This window comes from Melopsittacus undulatus, chromosome 5, assembly GCF_012275295.1.
Source record: "Melopsittacus undulatus isolate bMelUnd1 chromosome 5, bMelUnd1.mat.Z, whole genome shotgun sequence".
NCBI lineage: Eukaryota > Metazoa > Chordata > Aves > Psittaciformes > Psittaculidae > Melopsittacus > Melopsittacus undulatus.
In genome coordinates this window covers 73,123,512-73,140,639 of record NC_047531.1, presented here as the reverse complement: position 1 = coordinate 73,140,639, position 17,128 = coordinate 73,123,512, and the positions used below count along the sequence as shown (strand labels likewise).

The 17,128-nt window shown below is 35.7% G+C and overlaps 1 protein-coding gene across 1 annotated transcript; it reads right to left on the bottom strand.

Annotated features, from left to right (window-relative positions):
* Positions 1 to 65: 65 nt before the first annotated feature.
* On the bottom strand, positions 66 to 10,346 carry LUM (lumican). The gene is made up of 3 exons (XM_005147936.4): positions 9,930 to 10,346; positions 6,116 to 7,012; positions 66 to 1,041 (listed from the first exon to the last, which is right to left on the bottom strand). The coding sequence occupies exons 2-3, from the start codon at positions 6,990 to 6,992 to the stop codon at positions 887 to 889; spliced, it is 1,032 nt and encodes a 343-aa protein (XP_005147993.1). The 5' UTR covers positions 6,993 to 7,012; positions 9,930 to 10,346; the 3' UTR covers positions 66 to 886.
* Between the last annotated feature and the right edge of the window lie 6,782 nt (positions 10,347 to 17,128).

The following is a 17,128-nucleotide window of genomic DNA, read 5'->3' as shown; positions in this document are numbered from 1 at the left end:
ACCAAAAGGCAGACACAAGTGCAGTGGAGTATGTTAAATTATATGTTTACAAATATTTTGAAACCTGAAAGTAGAGAAAAAAATTTATTTAACCTTACAATAAATTTTAATAATAATAGAATAGCTTAGTTTATCTTGTCTTAACCTGAATTTGCTATGTTTTTTTTTCTACAGTCTAGTTAAAAGTAGCATGCAAATAATTGAATAAAAATAGTCGTATATATGAATTATTTCAACATAACAATTGTACCAGTAATGGATAAAAATCTTACCATGAAAGTTTAAATGAAACTATGACAAAAAGAAGACTAAAAAAACTTTTAACCTGAAAAATGTTTCCCTGTTATCTTTCACATATTTCATTAATTTAATATTCATGGTCTCTGAAAACATATTTTCACAAATTGTTCTTAGATTGTTAACTTATTTTTTTTTTCCTTTGTGATTTATAGCAGTATGAAAAACTGAATAATTAAGAAAGTTGGGCCGGTTGGAGAAGAATCTTGTATTTACACAGGCTAGCCCATACAGCTTAGCACTCTGATTAAACCCACCTGATTTCATGTAAGCCTGCTACCAGCTGGCATATACTGCATGCATGAACATCAATTTCAATGAAGCTGAATGCTTGCCATCAGCTTGCCTATCCAGATGGAGGCACATTTTACACCACATTTGGTTATTCTTGTGTTTCCTAAATAAAACCATTTGTAAAAATATGCACACATTTCCTTAAGGTTGCCAAGTGCATGCTAAATATTAACAAACAGCATGGATAATATGCAGATTGACACATTTTAAAGGCATATCATAATTTTAAAGAGCTATTATGATGTAATTCCTGTAGTTACTCCCCCTAGAAGGGATCTGGATGTTCCCAGCCATCTCACTCCAGTGATATCTCAGCAGCCACCCTGAGGCAGTTGTACATCTCTTGTGGCAGGTCAGCCCGAGTGATATTGTTTCCATCCAAGCGCAAATGTGTGATCTTGGAATAGGTTGTTGGCCCAACAACCTTACAGAAGCTGCTCAATGGGAACTCTGAAACAAAAGGGACATGAATAAGAGAAAGCATTAATAAGGAGGACAACTATGGTAAACTCACTATTTTTCTACTTTTTTACATTATTTGGGGAATGTGACCTTAATTTATTAAAATATTTTTCAATATTTTGCATGTCCATTGATGTAATTCTCCATGAGTTTACTGGAACTTGAGGGCCTTCTGTTAGGAGAGGTTCTTTCCATTAGCTGTGAGAGGTCAGAATTTCAAGAATGAGTTTTTCAAGTGCTATGTTTGATTGGTGTTTTTGTCAAATATTATTTTGGATGTGTCATTTCAATTTACTACTTTCAAAATGAAATTTGAGGCTGGCATAGGGAAGAATTTTCTATTTAAATTGTACAGTTGAACTTTTCCAGAACATCAGTATTGGAAGTTGAGTATAAATGTAAAAAAAAATGTATAAAAGTATTTATCATAACTTATATGTAGTGATATATGTAGCCTTTATTCAGTTGAAGCTTTATTTTATTCACACAACAACAGACCAGTCTTGAATGTAAAATTGTCTTATAACTTATGAGCAGCATTAACTGTAAGCTAGAAATTGCATGAAGTAGAAAAGTTCTGTACTCAGCTTGCATAAACATATATAATATACATATTATACACCTGTATCATGCAGAGATCTATTCTCAACAGAGAATATATGTGAATAAACTTGATGTGTCCTACATACCACATTGTGTAACTCTACAAAGATGATCCTTCATTGTCACCTGTGCTTCCTTTGAGTCACAGAAGATTAGTCTATTGTAAAGCTCCATCACTATTAAAGAAGCAGTGTGAGAGACTTCCTCTTCAGGCCATTGACATCCGTTGAATTCACATCATAGAAAAGATTTTACAGGGAGTCCTTTAATGAACCCATTCACCAGTATGTAGCCAGATTTCATATCTTCAGTTGTTTTTATGTTGCAAATGACTAGCCCTCATAAATTCTGAGAAACCAAGGTAGTGTTCTCAAAATCTAATGCCATTTTAGCTACTAATCATAGGGCATTCATGGAGTTTTGAAAGCACCATCTCGTATATCTTTTCTGTATAACTATTTCATGTATCTAAGAAAATGTGATGACCTGCTTCATATTGTAGTATTAAAGGAAGTGGAGGAAGTATATTTATATCTCCACTTTAAATTCAGTTGGATACTTTCAGGCACTACAATAATCTACTATCGTTAATGAAATATGGTTTGTGAAAACTAAGTAAAAATTTATGCCCATCTGTACAGGCAGCTTTGTAAAGTATGAGAGCTTAGGTAATTTTTTGGACAGTGAGTTATCAATTTGAAGAATGGGTAACGATTGTATCTTTCACAAAGTAAGTTGTTTTGAGTAGGGATTAAGGAAATGTATTTCAAATGTTAGAACTTGATCACCAATTTGATTAAAGCAAATCATAACAACTTCCTAGGGTTTGTATATTGTACAGTCTTCTTTTGGAAGGGTGAGAGATAAAATGTATCCTTAATGCACATTTATGGTGCAGTCCATATTACAATAATTATAATAATTACTCTTCAGATTCAGAATGTACCAGCTGAAGTGAACTGATGATTCTTGTGAGTTAGGATCAAATAATCTGAGAAGTGTTTATAGGATTAGATCCATGTGGAATTTTGTTAAGTGAAAACATAAGTTCCTGTGACTTTGAACTTGTTTGTTTGGCTTACTGGCTATACCATTAACTATTTAGATCCAGTTTTCTGAAGATTGTTGGAGTGTAATTTATAGATATTAAAATAAATGCAAATTCTTATTTAGATTTTTTTTCTTCTCATTTTTCTTATAATTCAACAACACCTTGCAAGTAAATTTTCATTGAAATTAGGCATTAAAAACTTTTTTTTTAACATATTGTTACTTTTCAGCAAAAATGCTAGCATTTGGTTGCAAACCAAGGTATGTTTATAGAAGTTGGGTAGACGTTTAACCACTCAAAGGATGTAAACTTTGTGCCTGTAAATGACAGAACTTTTCTGTGTTCCCCAAATACTAACCTGTGCTGATTATTTTTGAGACTGAAACCACTTTGGAAGTGAATATGGATCTAGTCCTCACAGAATTCAAAAGAACTCTATCATAGACTTTAGAGGGATTTGACTCCAGTATTTCATGCGCACTGTTTTCATTTAGGGATTAAATTTTTACATAGCCCATATAATTTTCAGTTGTTAGAAGCGTATTAAAAATGTTTGTTTTCTAATTTCAGTCTCTACTTGCAGGAAATAAGTGGATCTGGCAAATGCACTTAATGTACTGTACTTACACGGTCTGTATGGAAACTGCAGTCTGTGAGACTACAACATGGTTGCATAAAATATGTCAGTAGTTTAGTTCCTCTTTTATTACACTTAGTAATGTTGCAGGTGTTAAAATCTCTTCCTGATTTTCTAATATCCGGGTTCAGAGACAGTGTAACTGGAATTTTCCCACTAGTGTAGCATTCATATTTTCCCAACACAGAATTCCTGCATGAGCTAGACACTGAGGATAAGAAGGATTGAATGAAAACTGGATTTTTCATCTGAACAATTACTTTCTTACGAAAAGTGTCTCTTGCCATAAGAAATTCAGATATTCTAACAAGCTACCTGAATATTTGAAATATCTGGTGTGTGTGTGGGGGGAAACACGAAAAGGCATCTCCTCTCCTCCCCTCTTCTCTCTCTTCCATGACTATAGAACAAAATGGGAGTATAGAAACACATATCTCAGAATTAATTCTTTACTATATGCTACGTGAGACTCTGCCTCTTTTACACCAGCAGTGTAAGTAGCCTTTAGCTGAGAGGAAGATTAACTGCAAAGTTTCCTTTTTCAGGTGTGCAATACAGTGTGCAATCCCAATGGGATCTGAAGTTCCATGTTCCATAGTCGTCTTTGCTGTTTTGTGGTCCCACAATAATCATACGTTAGTCATTTTTTCACAGGCCTTTGTAAAAATAATCCTTTTTGGGCTGGTGGAGTGAGCCAGATGAAAAACCACAAAGAACCTCCATAACTAACCCTGGTTTAGAATAAGTATGATTTATGGTATAGGTACTGATCCAGGCAATGGACTGGAGCAGAATACATGGCCTCTTAACTGTTCTGTGGAACATTTTCACATTCCCCCTTGTTATCCTTCATTCACATGGTGTTTTCTTGCTGGGGTTTCATGTGGAAGCAACAACTCTCTTCTTAATCCCCTACAATTACAACTGAAATATGGTAAAGTCTGCCTTTGATGCTCTTGTACCACTGATTCTCTTTGATTCCTACACTTTTTTCCATCCTACAGAGTTTCTTTTTACCTTGAGGAGTCTGTAAAATGAGACTCTGTGTGTGTATTTGTATGTGTGTGTGTACGTGTGTCTGTGCATAATCCTATCATCTTAAAACACGGTAGCAAACCACTATTGTTATTAAACAGAAAATTCCATCCTTAAATTAGTACTAATAAGAAATATTTAAAAAGGGAGATTCTATTTGAAGTTACATTTCAGGTTTGAGGTATGGAAAAATCAAAGGCTTTTATAAACCTTTCATGGTCTTATGCTAGCTTGCGTGAGTCCGTAGGGTAGCAATGATGGTGCAGCAATAGCTGGTGTACACGCTCTGCTGCTCACCACTACTCTGGAAGTATGGCTTTCATTGCAAAATTAAATTGCTGTCTCAGTCTTTGACCTGGAAGCCCCTGAAAATGTGAATGGAAAGCAAACTTCAATACGTGTGTATCTTGCAGGAGGCTCAGACCAACTACTCTAAGTACGTAAAGTTGCCTTACATATCCCATGAGAAATTAAACATCATTGTTAGCTCTTTTAGGGGAGAAGGAGTATCTGATAGAGTTCTTCAGGTCACTGTGTATGGTTGCCTTAGGTGAGAAATACTTTCTTTTTTTTTTTTTTTCCCTCAGCAAAACAAGGGATTGAGATATAATAGGAAAAAAAAAGAATCATAACACTGAAGAAAATGTGAAGCTCAGTAAATACAAAACCTTTTGAAAGATCTTGCCCTCTCTCTAGTATGAGCTACACTAAAGCATTTGTCTTTTAAAGGCTACAGGAGTTAGCTGTGCATGGAATAGCTAACAATGACATTCTAAAACCTTGATAGGTGTAACCAGGCAAACAGAAGAGAGGGGTTTATGGTTTGCTTTATGACAGCTAGCATGATAATGTAAGTCCTCCTGCAGAAACACTGCTATGTCTGACAGATCTGCCTCTTTATCAGAGACCACCACTGACACAGGTGCAGCTGGAGTGCTTCTGACATGATGTTGAGGCCTCTGCCACTCTCCAACACCTTCTTTCCACCTCAGGATAAAGACAACCTTGTAAAATTCATCTCAGTAAAAATCTCCATGATCTCACGCAAGGTGTGACATTTATTGACTTCAGGAGAAACATTTTTCACATCACAGCTGGAAAAAAGCTTGCCACCTGATGATACCATGTGTGAAATGGGAAAGAAAAGAAAAAAAAACCAGGAAGGTCTTTGGATTTCAAGATGGATTTGGAGCAATTCTGTGTGAGAGAAGAGAGGAAAGAGAAAAGCAGCTACTTTGTTGTATCTTTTTCACTGTGCCTTGTGCCTGATAACTTATGAATTTGTCTTCTCCCTCTTTCCTCCCTTCAGCACTTTCTTGATCAGCCTCCTGAAAGGTTACACATGCCACAGTCAGATGTGCCGCTGATATATGTCTCTTTTTGCTGACTTATTAATCCTGAACCTCTTCCACACTGATCAATCTTTTCCTAGATTTTTTTGCTCAGTTGTATAATAAAACCCCATTGTCTTCTATGGATTTACTCCAATTTACACGGGATTTTGCCCAATACACACAGTAGTACAAGGACAGAAATTTCTCTCTTTAAGGATAATTTAAACAGCTTAGCCTCTTTCTTTTAACATTAATGTGGACAACAGAGAAATGTCAGTGTACTAAATAATCTAACCAGTACCATTTCTTCAGACTGTTTGATCTACCTTTTTAGATACTTGCATTGATCATTGGTGTCTAGACTGTGGCAAATGCTAATGAAAATACTCAATTTTAACTCACTGTTAATTTTGTTGACTTGGAGGTAGAAGTTTTCGAGGTTCTCACTGACAGTTGGAATGCTCTTCAGCTGATTGAAGGAGAGATCCAACTCAACCAATGAGGTGATGTTGAAGACATTGCCTGGTATTCCAGAATCTGTTAACTTATTGTGGGATAACCGTAAATATTGCAGGGCTTTAAAACCTTGGAAGTATTCATCAGGAACATTTGCGATCTGGTTATTATCAAAATACAGCATGAGTAAGGAGTGAGGCAGTCCTGTTGGTAGCTTTGTAAGTCGATTGAAGCTTAAGTCAAGATACAAAAGTGAATTCAGGCCTTTAAAAGCTCCAGAAATAGAATCTGCTTTCAGTTGGTTGTTCTGGAGGTGAATGACAGTCAGATTCACTAGCCCCTCAAGTGCACCAGGATTGACTTTTGTGATCTTGTTGTGACTTAACTGCAGGTCATCCAGAGTTTTGGGAAGTGGTCCAACAGCTTCAGTCAAATTGTTGTAGTTAATGTGAAGTTTTTTCAGATTCTTTAGTTTAGAGAAGACTCTTCCCTTAATTTTTGAATTTTCCAAATGGTTGTGGTCTAGGATCAGCCACTGTAGGTCTGTTACATTATCAAATGTATTCTCTTCAATGCCCTCAATCATATTGTTTCGAAGATAAAGGTATTTTATTCCACTTGGTACAATTGGAATGGTTTTCAGTTTAAGATTGTCACAATACATGGCAGTAGGGTAGCTTAGTGGACAATTACATTCTGGGGCACAGACTGCTGCAGATGGCCCAAAAGGATCATAACCATAATCATCTGCAGGACCATAGTCATATTGGCAAAAAATGCCACTAATCAATAACAGAAAGATGGGTAAGGAGTTTAAAGTCATCTTTGCAATGCTTCTTGTACCTGTATGGAAAAGGAAATAAAAAAAAAACCTTTATTTATTTTCCTCTTTCAGCGATATTTGATATTTTACCAAGTAAATATTACAAATAAAAATGAATTAAGACTTCCTGTCTAAAACTATTAAGGAAAAAATATATTAGTTTGTTAATATTACATTGTTACTACTATAAACTTACATTCCCTGTCTTGTTATAATCTGCTTTTGTAATGAAAAACTACAGGCCATTCTGCTGTTGTAAGTAAACTGTTTTTTACAACTTCCTGAATTCATTCATTAAGCCACAAGAACGATGATAAAATCCAAGCCTTTTAAACTTGGCACAGAAGAGTTTTTCTGAAGGTCATGGTCAGAGGCAGTTCTGCCATTTAGATTGTATCAAGCATTCCTACTGTACTAAATTGCTTCATATAAAAATAATATTTGGTGAAATTAGCGAAGTTTTAAAAAGCTAGGGAAGTTACAAACTGAGGGTAATGTTGTACTGTACAGTGTGCTATTAAGATGCCTGTAGCTTGAAATATCTTCTCATGGATCACATCCAGTAAAGCATGGTGTGCTCATTTTCATATTCACTTAAAGAACAAACTAATAATAATGCATAGCATACTCTCCTGGACATGTCAAACAATCAGCACTGCCTATGTGTGCATGAGTATACTCTATTTACCACAGATCTGAAATTACTGAATTTGAGATAGTGTAAGTGTTCTTGCAAACTCTATATGCAACAATAAATGTATTGATCATTATTGCAGAACCATTTTCATTCAATAGAGCCATAAAGCTCTGGCTTCATGCAGTTGGTCTTCCAGTTCACATCACAGTAAAAGAATGTTCACTGCCCTTGGAGATGTTTTGCTATGATCCAGTGTGAGCCATCTCACCTTGCTTTTTAAGGGCATTTCTCATCAGATACTCCACAAGATGCAAAAAAACCTTTCTTTTACTTCTTACTACCTAGATAGCTGTTGTGTTGAAAACTACTGTTTCAAGAGTGAGAGGATTAGGAAAATCTTTAGAACCTTCTTATTCTCAAGTAATTTCAGAAAGCATGCAAAGCCTGTAAACAGACCAGCAGACACTAATCTCAGGTCTGGGCAATCTTCCAGCAGGGTAAGTTTGTCTTGCTATTGTCATTGTTCAGTGTTACACAGAGTACATAGTGGTAAAATGCAGGACCATAGCTAGATAGTCTTCCTCAATTCTAAATTTTCTTGCTTTTATTGACTTGCTAAAAGCCACATCACATTCTGGTTAGCTAATAATTTCAACTGAGGTACCTGTGGGCAGGGCCTATTGATCTCATACAATACAGCACAACATTTCTGAAATATGTTCTCATGCTATCTCCAGTCAATTACCCACAAAGTCACTTTGCTGAATATTGAGCTGTTGCTCCCTAAATAACAGGGATATACCTTTACCATGGTGGTGCTCCCATTACATCACAAAGCAAAGAATATAGTGATCATTGAAATATGATTTATCAACATAATTTCCTTTGTCTGTTCTTCACTGCTGCATGAGAACATGCAAACTCAACCTTCAGTCCCCTGCTGGTATAACTAAGTACAGCTCTGCTGTAAGCAAAGGCACTACAGTGACACAATTCAGCTCAAAACCTGGTCCTTAGGTACTAAACATTAAGGGTGGGGGACTACTGCTTCTGTATTCAAAGTACAATGTAATGAACATCTTAGACTACACTCTGGCCTCACAATAACATTTTTAGACATCTGAATCATTTTATAGTCTTCCTGATAAAGTAGCATAAACACCCTATTTTAAATTCAAATTCTATTGTTATTCTAGTTTCAAATTATATTTTTAATGCTAAAATTTATTATCGATATCATAGGCTGACACTTCTTTAAGCAACATACAATGTTTAACTGCTCTGCAGAACACTGGAAGAAATTAAAAAAGCTAAATATCAAGTGTTTTGAATTATTTTATCAGCAACATTTGAAAATGTGGGTGACAATTCTGTAGTGTAACTGCATATGAGTAACATAAAAGAGTACAGTAAAGTACATACGTAGCATGGTTAACTTGTTTTATTTGTGGATTTCTCATTCATGTATCTAAGGGTTTCTGTGTCAGAAGTGTAAAAGGTAAAGAGATTTGGTACACACAGTTGTTTGTTGCATTGAACTGCATGAATCCAAAAGATAAAATCACAACACATTCTTAGGCATTTCTCTTGTAACATAAACATGCTTGAACTAATTGCCTCTGTTTGCTCTGACCAGTTATGCTGTAAAATACCTGTGAAAATATTTTTGAAGTTGCTCAGGCAACTTGCCAAAATATACTAAATGACAAATCCCTGATTGTGGGAAATGCTTACTAGAATATAGACAAACTATTCAAACTATTTTGGAGCTACTCTTTGCCACTTTAATGCTAAAGTTGTTGTGAAACAAAATAAAAATGAATATATCATTCAATCAGCCATAAGGTAAATATACCTTAATTTAATTTTTCAATAGTGTGCTTAAAATGTGCTTTAAGTTTAACACAAAATTTCAAAATACCTATCACTTTCTTCTCATTGTTTACTTGGTTAATTATTTAAATATCAGGATACCTTTTGTTTTTTATATGAAACAAAATGATTTAACAAATCATGAATGAATAAATGAGCAGTGAGTATTCTTAAAAATGTCTTTGGACTGTACATCAACTCCTCTTTTGAAACTGAGCAAACAGACTGTAAAAAAAGTGCAACAGTCCAATGCTGATGCACAAAATATGTGAGGTTTTAAGGAAACAGAGAAAGTGAATCCACTAAGCAACTGTTGATTTGTGTTCAATTTACAAATTGGCAAACTTATCCTCACATGCTTTCACGTTCCCATTACAGCCACTTTTAAATAGCTGAATATTACAGTTAAAACATGCAGCAGCACTTACCTTACTGCCTTGAAGCTGCTTTCCTCAATTCCCAGAGCAGATGCAATAAGGGACTGTATCGACCAATATATGCTGTAAACAGTGTCAGGAGGTACAAGTCTGCCAGACCCTCTGTGTTACAAGAGAAAAAAAAAAAAGCCCTAGTCACGCTGTTCTCTGAAGCTGCTATGTCATCATGGTGATCTTGTGGTGTGGCATGTACAAAAATGCAGCTCTCTAATGAAGTGCAGGTGGATACCATATTTTGTACAAGGACAACCCATCTGTTATTCCTGTGGGATGAAAGAATGATCAGTGTTTCACAAACCTGAGAAAGTTTAGACCACTAACCATAACCTTATACAAGATTTTTTTGTATTTTAGAGGGAAAACATTTTAGATTGTAAAATGAATTACAAACAGACTTTTGTTTTCCAACTTATTTTATGCTGCTAGACATGAACTAACAAATAGCACTCAGACCTCAATGCTGCTGGGCTTCTTCAGCCAAGTGACTCATTCATTTTTTCTGCCTTTTTCTTTAACTGTCTTATGTCCACAGTAAAGCATTCTTAACAAAATTTTTAGCTTAATGATCAGAACCAGAAATGCAGGATTATCTTTAAATTATAACCTTTTCCACAGTGCTAAATACTGAGTTTAAAGTTTCTTCTGCAAAACATTGGAATTTATTTGGTCTGGAGATTTTCTTTGATGACTTAATGTATGTTTGCTTAATAAAAACACATCCCAGAAACAGCTTTTCAGCAGTTACTGTAAACTCACTTTATACATTTGTTCATTTTTGCACTTACAGCTTTCTCCCGCTTTTCAGAATCTGGAACTACTCAGCTTTATGTTGTCTGTCTCTTATTCCATGGATGTAGTTCAAGAATGCATCTTAAGGCTTGGATAAGATGTTATTTTCACCAGGCAATGCCAAAAATAATGCACTAAGTAACTGTTTAAAGTGAGTCTTAATACTTCCATGAGAACCTTCCCTTATCTCTATATGGTGGATGTCTTCCTTTTTTATGGGAGGCAAGCTCTTTCTTATAAAGTTGGATGGGGACAAATGTGAAATGTACATATAGAAAGCATGTGAAAGCCATTTTAGAGTGTCCTGTCTGTTTAACTGTATTTAAGTTTAGTTCTGGTGGCAGGTTAAGTTTCTTTGTTATCTACTGGCTATCTATGAAAAGTTGTGGTACAGCATGTGGCTGGGCTGGAGAAGCCTAGCAGCTTCCTGAAGAAGAGGAGCCTGGATGTGAGCTTCCTCCAAAATCTGCTGCTGATGCATTTGGGCCTCCATGTCAGTGCAGGTTACTGGGAGCAGGGAAAGGCCTGGCATAACTCACTGCCCTTCACAGAGAACAGGAAAGGCACCAAACAGTTACAGACCTGTGCTTCTGCAATAACACAGCAGTTTCTCAAGACAAGAGTGCTAAATACCAGTGCAGCCCATAGGGAGTGAAAACTACTCTTTTGATGTTCTGACATTATTCCTATCATGGGAGAACCATTTACACATTAGAAAACACACTGATGACAGGTTATAACTACCGAATGATGCGAATAAGTGAATGTGAAACACTGGGATTATGATGGTGAATTAAGTTAAGTAGGTGAAGAAGTGTGTGTGGTATCAGAACTAGACATGTAGAAGTGGACAAAGCTGTTGTTGTTCTGGCTGTGGACAACTAGAGACCAGATGGAGTTTCTCATGCACAGTATGATTCTTATCTGAAAAATCCTTCATTAGTTTCCGCAGACCAAGGAAGGGCTGAACTGTAGCTTTGACAAATGGGACAACAAGCAGAAGCATTCAGCAAAAGATCAACTGGGATAAAGTAGATATTTTTAAGTATTTTCCCATTAAGGAAGTACTGAGGTTTGCCCTGTTGAAGAAGGGTGCAGCAAGCTGAGCAATGGAGCACGAAGTTTGTAAAGAGAAATTTAAAATTCCCTGTAAAAAACATTCATTGTGTTTTCTCTCAATAAAGATTTGTTTTGAAGGACAAGCTCAACGTTGTAATAAATTAATACATATTTTGATCTTTTAGTAATAGATGTAGATTTATATTTACAGTGTAACTACACAGTGGCTGCAAATACAGGATAGTGCAGGCTTAATGTGTTTTTGGCACTGTTATATTTATTCAGCAGTTTTTTATTACACTGATTTCTGTAGGTCCAATATATACCCTTTTTCTCATATTAACAGAATTACAAAGCATGCATATATTTATAAATTGTAGAAAAATATTATTAAACAGAAGGGGTTTTTTTTTTGCAATTGACATATGGTAAATGTTTGGGTCACATAAATTTCAGCTGAGACTTTTTCATTCATAATATTCTTGTGTTGCTAAATGTTTTAAATTAGCTAGAAGAATTGCATAGTTGAGATGAAGAAACATGTCTTCCAAAGATAAAATATTAAACAATAGATTTTTTCCCTTTTTTAACAAGTTTTTTTTTAATCTTTCCACTCTGTTAATACTGTCCCTTCAGCATAATTGTATATGCTTTACTGATCTTATTGTTCTGAATCATGAAGCACTTACTTCCTAAACCTCTGTATGGGAGATCAGGTAGGAACTGGAGCCCGATAAAGGGAGGTATGGCTTCTTCTGCAGCAAAAAGTAGGAAAGCAAGTAGGTGATTTCATCTTTCTGGCTTTATTTCTTTTTTTTTTTTTTTGTGTGTGTGTGTGGTTTTTTTTTTTTTGTAGCTCTCAAAAGTCATTAAACAGCATGAGAACATAGTCTGGCTAGTTTCCAAGGAGTACACAAAATACTATGTAAATTCACCTATGACATCTAAGTTGAAAGCTGGTTATGAATATGCTTCACACCTGGTAGTTGATATTTTACCTTTATGGCAGCTATGCTCCCAATGAAGCCATCTCAGTATGTTTTATCTAAAACTAATTTTCTTCCTATTACTTATTTATTCATTTTTATTTGATGTAAAATGTGATCAAGACCTATTCATGTCTAGTTTCCTTCAGCTTGTGAGACATGAACAGAAATATTCATTTTATTTGTTTCAAAGCTCCTTTCTTAGAATCATAGAATCATAAAACGGTTAGGGTTGGAAAGGACCTCAAGATCATCTAGTTCCAACCCCCCTGCCATGGGCAGGGACACCTCACACTAAACCATGTCATCCAAGGCTTCATCCAACCTGGCCTTGAACACTGCCAGAGATGGAGCATTCACCACCTCCCTGGGCAACCCATTCCAGTGCCTCATCACCCTAACAGTAAAGAATTTCTTCCTTATATCCAGTCTAAACCTCTGCTGTTGCTGATTCCTATTTTCATGGCTGGAGATGGCCAAGAAGTCTGATAGGCTACAGTGAAAATATATGAAAGCAGAGATTGCTGCATCTGTATATCACTTTGTAGTCACCAGTTCTAGAATTCAGATATTGTCAAGTTACAGCATCAGTTTTCTCTCTTCACTCAGAAGTGACACCCTTTCTGCTTTTTCTCTCCTGTAAAAAAACCTTCTTTATAACTTATACGCTGAAGGAATGGAAACTCTTACCAATCTTTTTTTTGCTTTTAATCCCCTTTTTCAAAAAATATTTAAGTTACTAAAATCTAACAGATATTATCTACATCAACTACTTTTTTCTAGTCTTAAGTCATCTTACCAGGTGTGTACACTAAAAAACAAGCCATTTGGGTGCCCAAAATGAGGAGTAGGAGATCTGGATCTTAGGAGCATATAGCTCCAAAAAATGTGCTTGTGGAAATTTTCACATTGCCACACAAAATGAGTAAGGAGTTTTTGCACCAATCACTCATAATTTAAATTAAATACAACTCTTAAGATGAAATGAGGGTTAATACAGTTTAATTGGCTACCTGCAACAGAAGGTAAAGAAATCTCCATTAAGGAAAAAGGCCATTCCATGGGCACCATGCAGCAAGCCACTTAATTATGAAGAGTGTAGTGTTTACGCGTGACGTTTTCCATATCTCTAAATAGTGAATATATGGCCTGATAGCCTATATATACTGACTAAACAAAAGTATGATATTAACTCAATCTCCAGTAATAATTAGTTCAATGTTTTTGTGAAGTCCTGCAGCATATTGAAAATATCACTTAAGGCTGACTCATATCAAATGAGTTCCACTAAAAACAATTCAGTTCCAGATTCTGAAGGCTGTAGGTGCTTATTATTTTTTCATCTGAAAACTTCCATCCCTCCAAATTGAAATTTTATTTGTTCAGCCTCTACACTGAACTTCCATGCTAAATGGAAAGTGTTAGAACACATACTATAAGCATTACAAAATTTGTGGTAATCCAAATCCTTTTTTCCCTCTTTCCTAAAAAGGAAAGAACAGCTTTGGAAATTTACAAAAATGGTAATAGTGGTACAACCTATTAGCAGACCGCAACACACATTTTAGTTGTGCATGAATCTTTGTTTTTGTCATTCTAAAAAAATTGTTCACTGTTTTGCCTCAAACTTGACAGTGTCTGTATTTTAATACTGTTTAGCCTCCTCTCCACTGCTTTTCAGACTGTTTTTGCACAATACTGCACTTAATTTTACCTGAATTGTCAATGGAAAAATTCCTTTGAGTTGATTCAAAACTCTTTGATCAAACCTCTTTTATGATAAGAACTGCACAGATGAAGAAAAAATACTGTTTTTAAAACAGATTTCTATGTATATATACTGCATATTGCACTAAAGTATTTAAAACTTGCTCATCCATGTATAAAAGAAAGTCAGGTAGCCCTGGAACATGAACCAAATCAAATGATTGCTAATGTAAAGACTGTAAGAGGATCTCAAGGAGTTATTGAGTTTGTGGGAAAGTTGTGGTTACAGGTAAAAATTATAGTAGCAGCTCTTTTTTAAACAATACAGTTAATCTATAGGAAAAGGAAGAGGCAAAATTGGCAGACTTGGTTAGCTTACTGTCTATTGTTTGCATATACTAATTCTGTATCAACATAGACCTCCTTTGAAAATCATCGGTTGCTAAACACTTTCCCCTAATCTAAGCATTAGCAATGTCTGCCTGCTTTCAGGTTGCTATTGTTTAAGGTCAGATGGGATGTAGCATTGCCTACCCCAATGTGTTGTATAACACAAACCACTGAATCTCATTCTGTTACAGCTATACTGAGTTCAACAAAACACCTTTGCCTACTTATGCTCCAGAAAACATATAACCGTGGTCAAGACATGGAAAGCTTGGGAGGTCTCTAGTTTGGTGCAAGAATCTATTAATTTTTGCCCAGGCTTGTTTAAGGATATGTCTGGTTATGACAGGTACTCAGAATTTTCCTATCTGTGGGCAGAAGGTTGCATCCTGCTATGGCAACTGACATAATTCAGACTGCCAATTGAGTGAGACTTATTTATTAGTTTTCATCCTTGTTAATCTTGCAGGCAGTACCCAGAAGAAGAGGGCTTGTTCCCAGGTGTCGTGGTTTAAGCCCTGCTGGTAACTCAGCACCACACATCCTCTTGGTGACTCTGCCCCTTTCCTCCCCACCCTGCCCCACTCCCAGAGGGATGGGGAGAAGAATTGAACAAATGTAAATCCCATGGCTTGAGATAACAACAGTCCAGTAACCAAGTATAACACAAAACCGTTGCTGCTGCCACCAATAATAATAATGGTAAGGGAAATAGCAGCGGGAGAGAATAAAAAACTAAAAGGGGAAGGTAAAAAAAAACAACAATAAACAGCAGTGATGCACAATGCAATTGCTCATCACCCGCTGACCGACACCCAGCCCAACCCAAACAGCAATCTGGGCCTTCTGGGTAACTCTCCCCCAGTTTATATACTGGGCATGATGTGGGTATGGAATACCCCTTTGGAGAGTTTGGGTCAGGTTTCCTGTCTCTGTTCCCTCCCAGCTTCTTGTGCTCCTCCTCACTGGTAGAGCATGAGACTGAAAATTCCTTGATCAAGGTAAGCATTACTTAGCAACAAATAAAACCATTGGTGTGCTATCAGCATTGTTCCCAGGCTGAAAGTCAAAACCACAGCACAGCTCCAGACACTAAGAAGATGAAAAATAACTGTTACAGCTGAATGCAGGACAGTATCCCCCCCTTATTCCATACCATCCCATACATCATGCTCAGATCTCACATTTATCAATATATCATTTTTGTCTCTCTCTATATATAGAGAGAGGCATACCATCATGTCCCAAGGGGTTTGGGTGTCCCACGAAGTGCTGGGGGCACTATGGATGACAGTGTCACCATGAGTGATGTCCCAAAGGGTAACTGTGTCCCCATAGGTGACAGTGTCCCTATCTATCTATATATATATATATATATATATATAAAAAGAGGCAGATATATGTAATATATATATTTATATATGTAAAAAAATTAAAAAAGTCTATATATATAAAGATATATATATAGATATACTTGTCTTTTTATATATATATCTATATATTAAAAAATACAAAAAATGGTATCAAAAAGTCATTTTTGTCTATATATATAGACAAAAAATATTATTTATTCATATTTAATTTGTACTCGTTGTCTTCTGTCTGTGTATTTGTAGCTCTATAAAGTTACCAGAATTCATTTCCCTCATGACAAACTTTAGCTTCTTTCAACTATCTTTAGCCATGTTATCTGTGGATCTATCACTGACACCATCAGTGCAACTTGAGGTTTTTTTTGCCTTATTGCTAATATGTACAGAGACACTATTTATATACTTTATATTTCCCCATTCTTCATGTCTCACACTTTTCCTTAATTTTAACTTCTAATTGTATTTCACTTTACTACTTAAACAAGAAAGCTTATGGCTAAAGTTGTCCTTTTTTTTTTTCTTTTTGTAAACTCAGGAGAGAGAAGATATTTGAGGACAATCTCTTAAATTCTTTTTAATTATAGGCATTCTTATTTTTCTTCTATTTTTTTTCTCCCAGACAAATTTGATCATCCTTTTCCTGTTTTGGGACATTTAGCTTCTCTGAAGTACTGGCTGGAAATATGCTTTTAACCATATTAAATGGACATCTTTGACAACCACAGATTCCAGTCCAGTGATTAACTTGTCTTTATTCATCATAATGAGGTCCAGGATGGATTTACCTCATGTTGTATACAATACCTTTTGTCTTAGGAATTATGCAGTGTTGAGAAACTCTACTAATGTTTTATTATGAGCTGCACAGCACTGCTAGCAACATCTCACA